This window comes from Sebastes umbrosus, chromosome 21 (genome assembly GCF_015220745.1).
Source record: "Sebastes umbrosus isolate fSebUmb1 chromosome 21, fSebUmb1.pri, whole genome shotgun sequence".
In the NCBI taxonomy this organism is placed as follows: Eukaryota; Metazoa; Chordata; class Actinopteri; order Perciformes; family Sebastidae; genus Sebastes; species Sebastes umbrosus.
In genome coordinates, this window is record NC_051289.1 from 18,179,661 (window position 1) to 18,197,502 (window position 17,842).

A 17,842-nucleotide genomic window follows, 5' to 3' on the forward strand; every position below is an offset into this window, starting at 1 on the left:
CACACACACAGTGACGTAAAAATCAAAGGGATGATAATAGAATAAAGTTGTGTGTTTTTCCACCTCCTCTTCCTCACCCATGCTGCTGCTGCCCGGTCGGATGCTCGCTCTGCGGTTCTTCCGGTCCCAATCGGGCCTCAGGGCCTCGATCTCGTCTACGGAGGAGGCGCGACGCATGCTGTGGAAGCTCTCCCGCGAGCGGCTGTGCGACAGGGTGCAGTTGGAGCCCGAGGCGTCCGGGTTGAGGCTGAGGCGGTGGTGAGGCGCTACGCAGGGGGACGACTGGGTGAGGGGACCCACCAGGTGGGCTCTGTGGGGGGGTGGAGGAGGAGGAGGAGCAGGAGGGGATACAGGAGGGTCAGGGCCCAGTAAGGTTTGCTGGTCCTCCTGGCGGTCTTCTGGCCAACTCTGTAGAGCTGACCTAGGAACAGAAAGGACATAATGGGTGTTAACAGGGTGGTACAGATTTGAAAGAGTCTGTCATAACTGCTGTTTTTAGCCAATAGTGACCTTTGACCTCACTGTAGGAGGAAAAGGGACAAGAGAGTGTCCTTGCAGGAAGCATTCAAGATTAGAAATATAGCACCATGCTCAAATGGCAGTGCATAGACCCTTTATTATAACCAGTATTTAAAGTAAGCCTCTGTTAACCCATCTCTATGTCCCTAACATTTCCAATTCATAGTGCCTACCTGCTGCCACTGACTGGCTCCTGGTGGTTTAGCGGTAAAGCGGGCAGAGGCAGGAACTCCCCCAGGCCTAGGGACTCGTGACTTTGGTGGTCTGGGTACTGCGGCATAGGTGTAGCGGTGGGGATGTGAGCGGCCTCTGCGTCGTCCAGAGACACTTTACTGTTGGACAAGGAGCGCAGCAGGGGGAGACGCAGCTTGAAGCCTCGTGGACGACCTGGAGGAGAGGAGGGGGGAGGATGGAGGAGAAGACTCATTGGCCTGCACAGTAACAGGTGGATTTCCAGTATTAAAGAGGACCTATTATGCTTTTTCCCCTTCCCTTTAGAGTGTAATATAGTTTTTTGTGCATGCAAAAGGTGTGCAAAGTTACAAGTCCACACCAAAGGGAGTTCCTCTCCCCCAGAGAAACACTGCTCCTGAACTGCCTGAAAAACCTTGCTTGAAGTCCCGACTTTTCTTCCGTAACGTGGTGATGTCACCGAGTAACACACAGCTGACCAATCAGATTAGACTGTGTTTTTTGGGGTGGGGGCAGGAGCTCAAACAGAGGGTGAAAAGAGGTGCTGCAGCACAGCTGGTATGAGAAAAGTAATGTGTTTTTTGAACATTAAAGCATGTAAACATGTTCAATAGTAGAAACCCCAAATACAAGTATGAACCTGGAAATGAGCATGATAGGTCCTCTTTAAACTGTGGCAGGAAGGAGAAACAGAGCGGGGAACTGAAAGGGAAGTGTGAATCAAAGAGAGAAAGGAGTAGAGATAGGATATGGGAGGATATTCTAGGTAGTGGAGGTCATGCTAGGAGAGAGAGAGAGATTTGAACTGGATCACGCTGACTCTAATAGACCTTCAAAATACAGCTTCAAAAACAATCTACGTACAGGAATCTGGGACAGTAACATTGATTGGATTTAGGTTTTAATCACAAAGTTAGACTTGATTTTGAATATTGTCACTGTCCTACTCCAGATGCTGTTCCCCCGGGTTAAGGATTTTCAACATTGTACCAAGTGGTGTATGAATCAACAGGGCCATGTTTATCTCTTTATGTCCAGTCAGTCCAGTGCACCTACTGCACTCTGCTACTTCTCTATTAATAGTTACTGCTATTTATTGCTTCATCAATGTTTGTTCTGATGACTTCTGGGCTTTTTATTAACCTCTTAAATTCCACCTGCCCGCCGGCAAGTTAGGGGTTTAGGGTTAGGGGCTAAAGGATGATCAACAATGCTTTGAATGATGGTAAAAGTTTTAGAAAACAGCAAGGAAGGAGGATCCATTGGTACCAAACATGTCATAACGCTCAAAAGTGAGGCTCAATATTGGCGAGGAAAAACTGGTATGGCCATTTTCAAAGGGGTCTCCTTGACCTCTGACCTCAAGATATGTGAATGAAAATGGGTTCTTTGGGTACCCACGAGTCTCCCCTTTACAAACATGCCCACTTTATGATAATCACATGCAGTTTGGGGCAAAAACCATGCAGTTTTATTTATGCATGCAGTACAAACTGGTGTATTTCTGGTGTTTTATTTATACTATGACAGTTTTCCTAAAATTAGATTTATAAATCGCAATATATCGCCAAGCTTACAGTGTCACAATATATTGAACGGCTACTCCAGTATCATAATACGTATCGTATCGCCAGCTTCTTCGCAAATACACAGTCCTACAGGCACATAATGCATTTTGATGACTAAACCTTTTGCCGTCATTTTTTTTTTGTTTTCATAAAAAATTAACATGCTTGATTTAAATATATTCAAACTGAGTGAAGGACAACAGGGATAAACAAGAATGAAGAAACACTGACAAAGACAGACGGGACACTTGCTGACAAAGTTGCTCAAACCTGACTCGATTAGCACACAACAGAAAACAACGGACACATAAATAAGCTTAGTCGGTATAGCTACCGGTGACGAGCCAGGTGGGCAGGCGGTGGTTGAGCTCCTGTTTTTGGTCTGGCGTGTCGTCTGTCATGCCCTCGAAGTTGAGGATGAACATGATCACAACGCCATCTTCATTCTTCACTGGCACCACATCCACCATGCACAGGAAACACTGACCTGCGTGGGAGGAGAGAGATAGATAAAGCTCCGTCAGACTGATTGTGTTTATCCTGAACCTCCTGCACTGACAAAAGTGTATATGGCTTTAAAAGTGGGATTAAAACCTCCGACCCTGGTGAAGTTATTTGAGGCAACGGCGGCAGAATTCACTTCTTTACGTACAACGAGCAAGTTCAGTCACTGTTTGAATGACATAATGAATGTGTGTGCAGAAACACTGTCATGTGCATTATGAGCAGACGCACACATGCACCGTGAATGTGAGTATATATATATATATATTAATATATATATATATATGCACTAATTACACAGGCCCACTTTCACACACACTTTTTTAATTCTCTCTCCTCATTAAATGAGCATCTGCACTTAATCAGCACACACTCTCTCCTCCATATGAGGCTGGGCACATTCGCTAATCTGCCACACGAGTGCTAAAACAGCTAAGTAAGCGTGAAATTAGACTACATATGACAGTAAGTGGCTGGGAGCTTTCTACTAGTTCTATAGGCCTGGATACACTGTACATACACCAGCTAGACTGGAAGTCAACATAAGCTTCAAAGCATCACAATACACATGTACATTACACATGTATATTACACACACACACACACTGAGACATGCAGATGGCATTGTCATCTTAATTTAAAACACTGAAAAAAAAAAAAAAAAAAATCAGAGGTAACACTTTATAATAACCATCATTTATAAATGGTAAATTGGTAGTTAATTAAACTTAGTTAATAGTTATTTTATTGTTAAAAATGAAATGATAATGGATAATTACTTATTATTAGTATTGCTATAATTTATGTTATTTTAAAAGTTTATTATTGCACACATTATAACATTTTATATACTACATTATAAGTATTTGTTAATAATTAAGATATTATTTGTAAACCTTAAAGAAATTGATTGCATACCATCTATAAACATTACATATAGATATATATTAGTAACACTTTGTTAATGGTTAATAACTGATTTGTAAACAATCTATAAACATTATTTGAATACTATTATAAAGTTGCAACTGATGATTATGATACCTTGTTAAATGGTTATTAAATACTTTGTAAAGCATCTATAAATATTATTTAAATAGTTAATACTTTGTCAATGGTTAAGAATTGGTTTCTGGTCCATCCATCTACGTAATGCTTACAGATGTTTTTCAAAACAATTCGTAAAGGTTTAGAATGATTTGGTAATCACGAACAAATACTCAATATACTATATAAAATGTTATAATGTGTTCAACAATAAGACTTTACTAATGTAATTAGAATGTAACTGTTATCGTCTCTTATCAGCTTTGATACAATATATAATTTATAAACTATTTCATATTACTCAAAATAAAGATAAAATAAAAGAAATTATTAATAATGAGCAAACTTGAATTATCATGTCATTATTTGTTAACTATCAATTTACCATTTATAAATGATGGCTATTATAAAGTGCTACCAAACCATACAGGAGTGGACGAAGACAAAACCAATGCAACTACTGAGAAATAGATTTCAAAGGAGAGCACACTGAAAACATGCAGGGAATGTAAGACTTCAAACATTTTTACATCGTAGCGCAGGAGGTTTAATGGATGCTTCAATCTCCAGCAAATGAATACCAGGCCCCTCTAATGTATTCAAAATGATCTCCGAAGTACACTGCAGCCATATTGTCATGTAACACCATCATTTAAATCCAATTTAATCTGTCCTTCTAGACCACACAACTCCTTGTCCTTCTCATCTTAACAACAATAACTTTATAAAACCAAGCTACAACTAAATGCAGTTTGTCAAAATAAAGGCTTACGCTGTGCATCTGCATTTTGAGAATTTAAGAAAGCTATTTAGTTTGTCATGTAATCCTCAAGCTTTTTTATTTGTTTTCTCCAAACATGGACACCTTCTAATGTTAAGGTTTGTCCCGTCTCTTACCTGGACAGTGATGGTCAGTGACCGGCTCTACAAATGGCAGCCACTGTGGAGCTTTTACATCCAACACGATATCTTGTACAACACGACGTACAGTGTGTCTACTGCATGCCTGTCTCCCTCACCCACCCACCCACCCGTCTATCATACATCTCACATCATCACTGGAGAGTGGGCTGAAATCCGATTGGACAACAGCATAATCCCAACACAGGAAGGGAAAAATGTGAAACACAGGGAATGCTAAAGGATTACACCATCTGGCCATATCTGGCAGAGTGCGTGTGTGTGTGTGTGTGTGTCTGTGTCCATGCATGCTTATGTGCACATGTGCACATGTAGGTGGATGCCCAGTCTCATGTTCATTCATAAGCTATTGGGTCATTCATGCCTGTTTTCATTAACAGATGTGACACTGCAATTGCAACCTTTTTAATCACTGGAGGTGTTGCTGCACGCCTAAAGCTGCTTTACACAGCTCTTGCTGCTCTGCAGCCACCTGCCCAGGCAGGGGAAACATGCGGACACGTGTCACTATTTTCCAAATGTTTTTTTGGCTGTTTGTATGATAAGATTTTATCACAAAGAGAAGTGAGAATGACAGAAGTTAAAAATGACAACGGCAAAAGAATATCATCTCAAATATTGTCAGCCAATAAGTAGGGCTGCGTATTGGCAAGAATCTGGTGATACAATATGTATCATGATACAGAGGTTATGATTCAAGATATTGTGATATATTGCAATACTTTAATCAAGGCAATATATTGAGATTTTTAAAGGTCCAGTGTGTAGAATGTGGTGGTATCTAGCGGTGAGGTGAGGAGACTGCAACCAACTGAAGCCTCTCCCGGGGGCCAAGCGTGTTGGAGAGCTACGGTGGCCGATGCAAAAAGCAGTCGCCAGTGCGTAGAGTGTGTGTGTGGATGTGGGAAGTGAGTCCTGAAGCAAGAGAGAGAGAGAGAGCGGCGGCGACATGAGTGAGTAACGTTATTGACTCCGGCCCAAAATGGTGTTTGGTTTGTCTGTTTTGAGCTACTGTAGAAACATGGCGGACTCCACGAAGAGGACCCGCTCCCTATGTAGATATAGACCAATAGATCCTTTAAATCTAATTTTAGGAAAACTGCCATAGTATAAAGAACACGTCGCCATACGCATAAAATCTAAGTAAAAATGGTTTACTTTTTTGATGCAATCAGAGCAGTTGGATCTGCATTTCCATGTATCACAGTCGCTGTAACATCCAACATCATAGCACTACTTTGAGAGGTCACATACACTGAGAGGGCGCATATCATTGCAAATTAAATTAAGTATTGACTGAGTTAATCTTTGCATGTAAACTAATAATTAAAAATCCATACAGTATTTTTGAGAATTGATACAGTATCACAAAACATAATATTGTGATACTCAATATTGTCCTACACCCCTACCAATAAATGAACCTTGCAAGGCAGCTGGGTTCTCACAATGTCACGAGAGTACGCGAGAATCGAGGGATCAAGTCAAAACAATAGCAGACGTGTTATAGGGAAAAATGCTAGTTCTATATAAACAGGTAAATAATTTGACATAATAAATAATAGTATCTCATACTTTGTTGTCAAAGCGATTAAATTGGATTAATGGATTCCCTCACTGATTCTAATTACTGTCACATGAACAGTAATCAGAGAATGATTTACAGCACTAGTCCTCCCTCTAGAGGGCTTTCATTCTAGAGCCCATATTGCTATGTGGATCATATTCTTTGCACTTGTGCACATTAATTCATGGAAGACAATGCCTTTAGAGACACATTGATGTTATTACAGGCTGTCAGTCCCAGACATTGAACCAGCAACTCTGTATATGCTCAGTGAGTATGTGTGTTACTGTTAAGACACACTGGTGTGTGTTTTATAGATGACAGATGTGATTTGTAGAAACACACACATGTGCATGCATACACGTACACACACACACACACACACACACACACACTACAATGTAGGATTAAATGCCAACAAAAGAGGATTTAACTTCAGATCATTGTTTTAAGTCTAATACATTATAAGACCAAGTATTTATGGTCGGTTCTTGGAATGAATCTGGAGCACGATGTTCCACTTCTCTGATTGGGTGTTTATATGCAAGCGTGTGTTTACTTTAAATACACATCTAATGTACAGTAATTGTGCAAGGATACATGAATGCACTGTACAGTGTGTTCTACTGTACTGTAAGTCTTTGCAGACACGTGCACACACGAGTGGCTGTGTATACTGTATTTGGCAGAGTGCTGTAAATCAAGGATTAAGCCTACATATTCGAGGCCCATCAGAGCTGTCTGTTGTTGACCATCATACCAGCGTCTATGTCTACTGTAAAACATTTCCTCCGACAGCATGTGAAATGATTTGAGCTCTGAGGTTAACAGGGCAAATGGCATTTCATCTAAATGCTTCGGCTGGATGTATTCCAATTCAGCGTGTACCAGCTGATAATCTGATACAGCGTTGCTGATTTATGAAGCTCGGGGAGATTATCACAATGCACTAAAACACATCCAAAAAAAGCACAGAGTGCAAACTGCTCATGCTGGACCAGGGATTGGTCAACACGGTGTGATCGACTAAAAGGAAAAACAGACTACCGAACTTTAAATTTAAAGGAATACTCCTGACCATTACTCAATATGAAACTAAACCTTAGATAGCTCTGTCTGGTGGATGCTTATGCTTTACGGTAGTAAGTGAGATATCAGTTGTCAGGCTGGATTATGTGCGGGACTGGTATATTAAAGGGTAACTTTGGTATTTTTCAACCTTTTTCAACCCTATTTTCAAATGTGTCTGTGTCTAAGTGACAAATGGGAAAAAATATTTTTGAACTTGGTTCGGTATTGAGGGAGAATGCTGTAACTGGCAGCTTCGAAACGAGCTGCAAGGGCAAGTGAGCAGCGCCAATAAGGGTTTCCCCAAGTGTACTGCAAGCCTGGTGGCCAACCGGGCCTAAACTTCGGGAATATTTTTTTTAAATGTTTTTTTAAAACTACAGCTACAGTGGGGCAGCTTGGTTAAAAATATAGATATAATGATCGGAAAGCTCACCACAAGCAACATCTGTTGGTTGCAAGTATGAGATCAGCGTTCTTTACCCTCATGCTTCCAACTATCACAAGCTAACGTTATCTAACAACCTTAGCGAGCTAACTGTCAGTAACAGATCCGCCCTATGGAATCTGTGTTATAGCTAATCATCTAAATATTCAGCCATGACATTGAAAATATTTTAGATAACACTAAACTCCATTTTCTGCACTCCAACTAAACAAACTCTGCCTGTTTCCACCATGGATGTATTTCACTATTCCACCATTGTCTTCCGGCAACACGTCACCTCGCCAGATTTGAGAACGAGATTTCTCCTCGAGCGAGACTCTTTCCATAATGTCAGACACTTATAATAACAATCAGAGCCTGTCGTGGCAAAAACAACAACTTTTAGTGGACGTAAATGACGGTGCCAGCTTGCCCAATAGCACCATATTACAGCCCTGTGAGCAGCGCTCTCCCTCAATACTGGACCAATTTCAGAAATTGTTGTCCCTTTTAGTCAGTTAGACACAAAACCATCGCAAAATAGGGTTTAGGTTGAAAAAATACAGAAGTTACCCTTTAAAAATAAAATTTGACCTATCCGGTATCAGTGCATCCCTATTTTGCTGTCACCAAGGGAATACAGGGCTACATACAGCTGTTTGATAAAAGATATAGATAAATCCATAGGCATTATAAAAATGAGGGAATCATAAAAAACATAAAACCATAATACATTATGCATTAAACTAAAAGCAACAGTGCCTCCTTGCCTAGATGAACTATAAGCAAGGATTAACCTGTTTTCATGTTGAGTCGTGCTGCAGACGTTGGGAGGAAAGAAAGCTTGATTAGGAATCTAGCAAGCAAGGAACTAAGGAAGGAAGGATAGATGAAAAGAAAAGATTGTTGGATGAGAGGATGAAGAAAGGGAGGAAGGCAAAGATTAAAAGATGGGAAGAAAAAGTGGAATGACTGAAAAACTGAAGGATGATATGGGAAACGATGGGGGAAGATAGGTAGGAAAGAAAGAAAGAAAGAAAGAAAAGATAATGGAAAGCAAAAACAGATGAAAAGAAGTGGAGCAATGAAAGAGGAACAGAAAGAACAAGAGATGAAACAAATTGAGAAAGGAATGATTTGTAGTTGTGTTGTCTGTTCATTCAGACACTGTACCTCCTCAGTGTGAGGGGAAACTGACTGACTGGGACATTGTTGGGTTTGGAGGGACAAGGTGAGAAAGGATTAGCTGTTCAGGAACATCTTTGTTCCAGTTTAGCAGGAGATGAGAGAGGATTGGAGAGCAGTAAACAGAGACTTAGCCGCCCCCAATTAACCTGATGTCAGACCACAGACTACTCTGAAAGTGAACGATTCCATCAATGAGAGATCTCCCAAGAATGTCAAAGAGCATCTATCTATCTATCTGCTTTTTTTTTTAACCTTTTTAACCTAAGAAAGATAAACAGGTTAACCAACACCTCCCCTTCCCATTCGGTCTTCCCTCTCTGCCACAGAGCATCCTGCAACGTGCTGGATTAGAAATTAGTACCATAATCTCTGCTATAGAGCAAGTGGATTAAAGGGAAAAAAGATTAGAGTTTGATCAACCTGCTCTTCACTTCTGTATGAGGTGAAGGGATCAGAGGGCTGTGCTTAGACAGAGGACTATTTTCAAAAGGTTTTACCAAATACCTAAAACCAAAATACTGTGTCAATACCATGTGGAGAATGGGGACTTCCCTGTACAGCTACGCATCCACTCCTCCTGGTGGACAACAGTGGTCTCTACACACTTGTAGATAGGTCACATAGACCAGACATCACATAGTTCTGCTTTTGGGAGAATTTAATCATGTTCACTGTGATGACTGCACATATATGATCTTTAACTGTAACTAAACCTCTTGCAGGTACTGCATAAGATATGTTTTCTTGCTTTGCAAAGAAAAAGAAAAGCTACTTTGCAGAGTCATATCTTAAACCAGCAGCCACAAAGTACTTTTTCCGCTAAGAACAAATTCAAAAGCAGTTTATTTCTCACCAACTCACTGAAAAAGAGAAACATGGCAGCTTTGCAGAGCGCAAAATATTTTCCAGCTCTTATTAGTTTCAAATTGTTGTGAAGAGAGAGAGAGAGAGTGTCACTTACATAAGCCACAGCTGTTGCTACTTGCAAACCGTGTGGATGGATTTATTTATTCTGCGTCAGTGCCAGTACAGTGCACATCTGTATTTGCATCAGGACGGGGATATCATATCCGAAAATCATAAGCTCATGGTTACTGTCCATTACAGACAAAGGGAGGGGGAGGGGGGCATGTAGAGAGATGTAAGAGGATGAGGATGTGAACTGTTTCTTCTCAGCTGCTCTGTTCTGTATCACACACACACACACACACACACACACACACACACACACACACACACACACACGCAGTGACAGAGTGACGGAGGGGAATGGACGAGGCGGAGAGTCTCATTCACAGACACACTCTCCTCCGCTCCATCACTCTTTGGCAGAAAAGAAAAAAAAAGAAAAAACGTAAAGAAGAAAAAGTGCACATCTTCATATGCACAGATGCACAGAGAGACGGATTTAAGTATTCTACAAGCTGGCTGGCTGCAGGCCAACCGGCGGAGCTTGTTATGTTCCTAGCCGCATTCAGAGCCAGAGAAAAACCCTGCTTAAATCCAAAACACTCAGGACAAGCTGACAGCTGCACTTGCGTAATTGCTTGAAAGTGTCATTCATCACAAGGAAAATATTATATAACATACATGGTTGAATGATGACAATGGATGAGCATCACAAGATCTTGACCACTTCATATCTCGTGTGACTTCCTGTCACTGGCTGCTTGTGTTTTCTCCAGCAAGTTTTTACTTACTCGTGGGTACCCATAGAACCCATTTTCATTCACATATCTTGAGGTCAGAGGTCAAGGGACCCCTTTGAAAATGGCCATGACAGTTTTTCCTCACCAAAAGCGTAAGTTTGGAGCGTTATTTAGCCTCCTTCACGACAAGCTACGGGGACAGGATTGGTACCAATGGATTCCTTAGTTTTATAGTATCATATGATGCCAGTATCTTCAGATTTAAAACTGAGCCTGCTACAACAAGTTGGAAAATCACAAATCGCATTAAAGAAGCCAGTGGCATTAAAACAAATTGTATTATCAAGTTAACTTTGACAGCATGTCATAATGCAAAGCCATCTCCACCTCAAACCCTTTGCTCACCATGCTTCCCAGCTCTCAGTCACAGTGATTGACTGACGGGTAACACAGAGATTGCGTGGGGGTAGTCTACTTTCAATAATGAGACAGGGCAGAATAGTCATCAGGGTGTACTCCAGTTATAGAAATACATCTGTTGCTCTATATTGCAAAGTGAAGTGAAACAGTTACTGTGGGGACAAGATGGCCCGATCAAATCCAACACATCAACACTGAACTAGAATTACTGCCTCAAGGTTATACGTCTCCGCCAACCAGTTAAGTTGCAGTTTAAATCCATGTCTGTCCAAAATGTCTTCACCAAAATCGAATCAGTTCATCCTTGAGTCAAAGTGGATGTTTGTGCTAAATTTGAAGATATTACCTCCAGGAGTTCCTGAGGTATGGCATTCATGAGAATGGTAATTTTTGTGCCTCCGGCCACGGCTGTTGAAGACAATTTTAACTGACAGGCTGTGAATGACATCATTCACTTATTCACTTTATGCATAGAGGACCCTATTGTGTATGGAGGACAACACCTGCCAAAATCTAAAATAGATCAATAAATAAATAAATGACTCGATAAATAAATAAATAAATAAATGTCATTAAATGTAGCAAAAACTAAATTTAAAATAAATGTAGCCATTAATTAATTGATAAAATGCAACATAAATAGATATTTCTGTTTTGATTTGCTTCTTTAATTATTTATCTTTGTATTAATTCCCTTATTTTTTTACTCTTCTGATTAATTTCCCCTTTTCTTTATTTATGTGTTTATTTATATTAATTTTATTTATTTTCATTATTATTTTATCATTTTAAAATCATTTTCATTTATTGACTTATTTTTGTATTTATTTACAGCGGGTCGTCGGCCTGCTGCCGTTCTTTTTTTTGCAATGCATAGCTTTTGCTTAGTGACCATCGATTTTACATTGCAATGTAAGATAATTTGAGTGCACTATATATGATTTAATATGTTTCACTAGACATTCAAACAAGATGTCAAGATGGCATACATGCTAAACAGTGGACTATATGTGGAGAGGGAATGATTCTGGATGCAGCTTAAGTTAAAGGAGGCAACAAATCAAACATTTCTCCCAAAAGGAAGCTGATTTCCTTGTGAAGAATGTGTACAATAACAGGGTGGAAGAGAGAGGATGAATATATTGTACACTTAATAAGACACATGTGTTACGTGTTGCTCTTGCCTTTACTCACACTGTATAATGTGAGAAATTGTTGGAAGGTACTGGTCATGAAAATTGCACATTAAAAGCCCTGAATTTCTGTCAGCTCCACGGACCCGACTTTGTAGGCAACTCTGACCTCGTTGGAAAGGAGTGTGAGAAAAAAATGGAATTACCCCTTGGACATGAAGAGTTTAGTTTCATTAGTCAGACCAACCTCGCCTTGTGTCACCATCGCATGGGGAATCCCTGTAACATCCTCAGTGCTGTTCCATTACCTTGATAACTTTCTAAGGGCAGAGACAGCCATCTATCACCCAGAATGCACTGACATCCTTAATTACTTGTGAATTAATCCCCCATGGAAGCACTAAAAACACAGTTTAAGTGGAGGTTAACAGATTTTATTGACAGGATTTACCTTTAGTTTAACTCCACTGTGTTATTTGCTCGCTCTAATTATTGTTGTTCTAGTAATTATGATAATTGTCAAACGCCCACTGAAAAACAAGCACATTACAGTAGAGTCTGTTAAAGTGGTTAAATGAAACAAAACATAAGTATCGTGCTATTTAATGAGCTTGTTCTGTATCAACGTTTTTAGACTGAAATCTCACTGAATCTCTGTTCCATGTACAGCTTTGAAAACTAGACCTAGTAAACCACTAGGTGGCAGAGCACAACTACTTTTTGCATGTTATTCTTTTAAGATTATATGCATAATGGCAACACACACTGGTCTGATGGGAGTATTACGTTCAGACACACAGATACAAGGAATCAATGTGGCTATACTACACCCCAGCACCGGGCCTCATACAGGTGTGCTGCTCAGAGAGGGCTGGGAGGGAGCTGGATGACACAATGGAAAAATTAATTGGTGTGTGTGTGTGCTTGTGTGCACGTGGCAATGTCATACAGACTGTTAATATTGGTGTTGCAACCCGCCCCGTCCCTCTGATCTTGGCCACCAGCTGTCCTCTGATAAGTGATGTAACATTACTCCATCTTTCAACATTGAACACACACACACACACACAGATGCCACGTGGTTGACCCCTGCACCTTTTTCTGGATTGTTTCGGGATGAGAATGTGTGGAAGGACAAACTACTCCAGACAATAATTCATCAGCCTCCCTCACCTCTAATATAGACTAATAGCCAGCTGTTGAGCTGTGCGTTTATGTGGCAGAGTGGTGGCTGGATTGTAATAATTTGCCCCGGTGTGTGTGTGTGTGTGTCTGTTCGGATGTGCATGTGTGTATGTTTTAAACAATGTGTATGTATGTTTCTGAGTAACTCATTCTGCCCCCTGTTGGTAGGAAATAAGAAATTAACGCCAGTCGAGCTGTGTATATGATTGATGCAGCGAAGCTGATGGGAGCAGGGTGGCTGGGAAGTTGACAAAGCTCCAGTCGGACAGGGGGATCCATTAAACTATCTGTTCGTTCTGGAGGACACCTGGCTTGGATAAAGAATGAGGCGTGAGCTGGTGGTGAGTGGAGCCCAGAGGCCTGTACTATGAAGCAGGATTTGGGGTTAGAGAGGTAACTTCAGGGTTAACCCTTCCGTCCTACAACGGTGGTTCACTTCTTACCGGGGGAGATCGTCATGGTAACTTATACTGACTTTTGAATATTCCGTTAAATTAATAAGTCTTTTAATTTACGCATTCCCACATCGGCATTTTTTTATTTGCCAGCTGTCTTCCTGCATTTGACAGCTTCAATTGTGTTACTATTCATCAGGATTATGTGTATAACTTCTTGGTCTAATATTATAGTTTGCTCTTTGTTTGAATATTATGCCGCTCTGCTGACAGTAGATTTGTCCATGTTTGTGATTGGTCATATGCTGCAAACCCCGCCCCTTTCATGTGAATGCGCTCATAGATGAGGAAACCCTTACCGAGTTGATAACCAACGTAGTAGGACCGCTTAGCGGGATCTCGTTTGTTAGGGTTAGTTAAACCAGATAACGAGAAGATACCCTGGGTATGTTGAGCTCGCTTCGTAGTACAGGCCTCTGGACTCACTTTCTTCCTTAGTGTTTATCCGTGCCTGGAAACCTTAAGACTGGATTGGCAAAAACATGTCTCTAATTTTGGGGTTGTTACTTATAAGGAAAGTTATATCCATCAACCACTTGAGTTAAGTAAAGGTTACGCCCTGGGAGCCGTGATTGCCAACAGTATGTCTTATGCGAGGTGAGGATGAAGTCCAATTTCCTGCCATTTAAAAAAAAGAAAATTAGTGTGCATGCCACTGAGAGGATCAAAATGACTGAGTAAGCAGGAATGGAAGACGAGTTTTTCAATATTTCAACTGCAATCTGATATGTTGAGCTGAGGCTAGGATAAAAGCAATAACTTGGTGACTGCAGTACTACCACTGAATGTCAAATAGGTATTTGTTCCTGGGGAACGCTCAGTGATACATACTAATATCATAAAGATCAATTGTTGAGCAAATTATTTTAGAGAGATTCTTCTTTCCATATTCCCCCCTAACACGTTCTACTCGCGTAAAGTTAATTAGAAAAGCTACCTTGACTCTTCCTAGGCCTTCATTAAGTCTTCTCCTCTACACCCTCTTCTATTGACGGGACTGAGAAATGAGAGAATGCAGTGATGGATGGAAGGTGACTGATCACACATCGAGGTCTTACAGTACATTAACACTCCCGCTCGATCAACACTCCTCAATAACCAGTGAGGTGAAGAGGGGAGTGTAATAAGGTGGCCAAGAGATCACAGCAGCACCCACCTCTACCAACAATCGGCCTACTTCCTCCTGTGCATATTGTGTAACGGCATGACAGCTTCCCAAAAGTGAAGCCAAAACATCTGGATCGCCCCCTGGTGGCTGGCTGCAGTATAGGTTATAAGTCCCGCACCCTCCATGTTAGTGGATGGGCCAGACTAAACAGTCAAAGTACACGTCAAATACATTTTTCTGTCATTTCAGGTAGTTCTTATCCCGCTGATGTATGTTCAAGTGTTCAACAGTGTTTTAATTAGTTATTTGACACTATAAAAAGGGGTGAGACGTCATGATTTACAGCTGTGAGTCTCTCTCGCTGACCAGCTGCGATTGGTTCCAGCTTGTGAACTCGATACCGAGGCTTAACCGCCCAATCTCTACCGCGCAGACTCTGGCTCCAAATCATGTTAAAATCTCAAGATGGCAGCTCCTGTATCTGGGATATTCTGGCTTCACTTCTGAACAGCGGGAGGAAGTGGAGATGTGTTGTCCATCTTTATATACAGTGTATGGTTTCAAACGAAACAATACATGCAGACTGCAGATCAGGCAACCACGATCAACTTCCAACACATTACGGAATTGCACTTATGAGGATTACACTTGGAACTGCATTAATAAAAACTATCCTTTTTCCAATTTAGACCCAGAGGGGACAGGTCCAGGTAGTCTTGATGAAGTGGACACAAAGGCTGACCGGTTCCATTACAGTTTCTATGGCCGCTGTTTGATCTCCACAAAGCCTCTATACAGAATACAGAAACAGTCTTTCACGTGCTCTCTATCTGTAAGTTTCAGTAACATTTACCGCCACGGAATATTCAATGACTGTATCTTCAATGCCATGGACAAATCACTGAATGGGCCTACCGGGCAACAGGCCCAGGGAGTCAGGAGGGCTTTGGGCCAGACTCTCTCTTTGTAGTGACACAAAACGACCACAAAAAGACCCAAAATGGCTACAAACAGAAGCAAAACTACCACAGAGAGATGCAAAACAACCACAAAACAACAACAACAGGGACACAAAATGGCAACAAAGACACACAAAACGACAAGAAAGTTATGTTGTTTGCCAGCCTTGACAGCAACACTGGTATTGTTTTCACCTTGTGAGTCTGTGTGTGAGTCATCATGGTTAAATGGGGTGCTGGAGACACCTACTGTAGCGGGAACTACCACAGAGGCAGTTTGGAGGCCAGGTGTTTATATTTACCAGCTGCAACAGTGAGGCTGGTATTGTTTTCACCTTGTGTGTGTGAGTTGCCAGGTGTTTATATTTCTGTCTGTGGACAGTTTTTGTCACAGCGATAGCATCGCAACCATGCAAGACGCAGTCACAAAACGTTACAGATGTGTAGTTGGAATGAAAATGAAGGTTGAGTTCGAAGATGGGTGTGGTCTGAGCAATGGGGGCAAATAGGCCATTGTTAACGAGGGTATTTTGGCACAGAGAAGTACTCGTATCGGTACTCGGTATCGGCGAGTACGCAAATGTAAGTACTTGTACTTGGTCTGAAAAAAGTGGTATTGGTGCATCCATACAAGGGGGTACAACTGTGACCACACAAGCTGGTGTGTGAGTGCCTTCAGGCTCCTTTACTGTATGTGACAGTAAGATAAGCCACCTGCGAGGGATCAACAAGCGAGCTGTCTAAATGTCTGACACTGTGTGACACCGCGGTGTCAAATACATACAGCATAGTCGGCCCGATGTCTCGTTCAACCCCACTCTGCTCGCGTCACACACATTGCTATAGATTACATGTCAGTTCTGGATCACCGGGCACACAGGCCTGCACAAACGGAGTGCAGCATCCCCCGTTAAGTGGAAAACACAACCTGATACCCACACACACACCTGTTCGACACACATGTTCCTATAGATTACATGTCAGGACGCTTCACTTCGCCGTATATGAACACAAAAGAGGTCAGGGGACATCGAGCTCACATGAATTGACCTACGGTTCAGGTACATTTCCTTCAAGCTGATAAGACACAAAGTGCAAATAGAGGGGGGAAAAAAGAAATGAGAGGGCATTTTCACTACTTCTAATTTTCCCTTTTTGCTACAGCTGGCTGATTTTAGAGAGTGATATTAAATTAAAATCAAGTTATTGCATGTTTTAAAGCCTGCTTTGGAGACATTCACACATCATAGGGTCTCTGCCTGGAGGTCTGTGGATCTCATTCTGTTCTGTTTCTTTATAATTAAATCACAGAGCACGGGAGGACCGTTGTGACCCCTCTGAAACCACCATCCGTGTTGGAAATTAACATTTTTGTTACCAGCTATTCAAGAAATTACCGTTAGTTTTATGGCTGGTGAATGAAGTAAATCTAGCAGCCACTTGCATATTTTACCAGCATTTCCAATCTTGACCACCATTATTTCACATGCATGCACATGCACTGATACTGTGCTCAGTATACCAATGCAATAGGACAGGATTCGGTTCGACACGTCGTCATTGGGTTAATAAATTGGGTTAATTAAAGATCCATATGCCTCTATCAGCTTGGCAAATATTGATTCCATCAGGAAGGGCTCATTAGCAGAGAGATGCTTGATGTTACTATTCTCTGGGAGAAGATCCTCGATTAAAAACACCCTGGAGGTGAAAAAGGACTTATTTCACAAGCAACTGTCTTTATTCTTTTCGACATCTTTCATTGCATTAGCAGCAGGGAGCGTGTACTGTAATGTGTTTGCATACAATGACAATTTAGAGGAGGAAAAGAAGCACAGCATCTTTACAGCATAAACTATAAAACACACTCCCCTGAAAGTAAAGAATTTACCAGATGTAGTTTGAGTGGGGCTGTGTGTTGGCAAAAATCTG

At 41.2% G+C, this 17,842-nt stretch overlaps 1 protein-coding gene across 2 annotated transcripts in view; it reads right to left on the reverse strand.

Moving 5' to 3' along the window:
- The window catches only part of kcnh2b (potassium voltage-gated channel, subfamily H (eag-related), member 2b), a 284,202-nt gene that overhangs the window by 121,566 nt on the left and 144,794 nt on the right, over positions 1 to 17,842 (reverse strand). For both annotated transcript variants that reach the window (XM_037756598.1, XM_037756597.1), the window contains exons 3-5: positions 2,614 to 2,766; positions 693 to 906; positions 78 to 421 (exon numbers count right to left, since the gene is read on the reverse strand). In XM_037756598.1, coding sequence (XP_037612526.1) covers positions 78 to 421; positions 693 to 906; positions 2,614 to 2,766 — 711 coding nt within the window. The remainder of the gene's footprint in view (positions 1 to 77; positions 422 to 692; positions 907 to 2,613; positions 2,767 to 17,842) is intronic.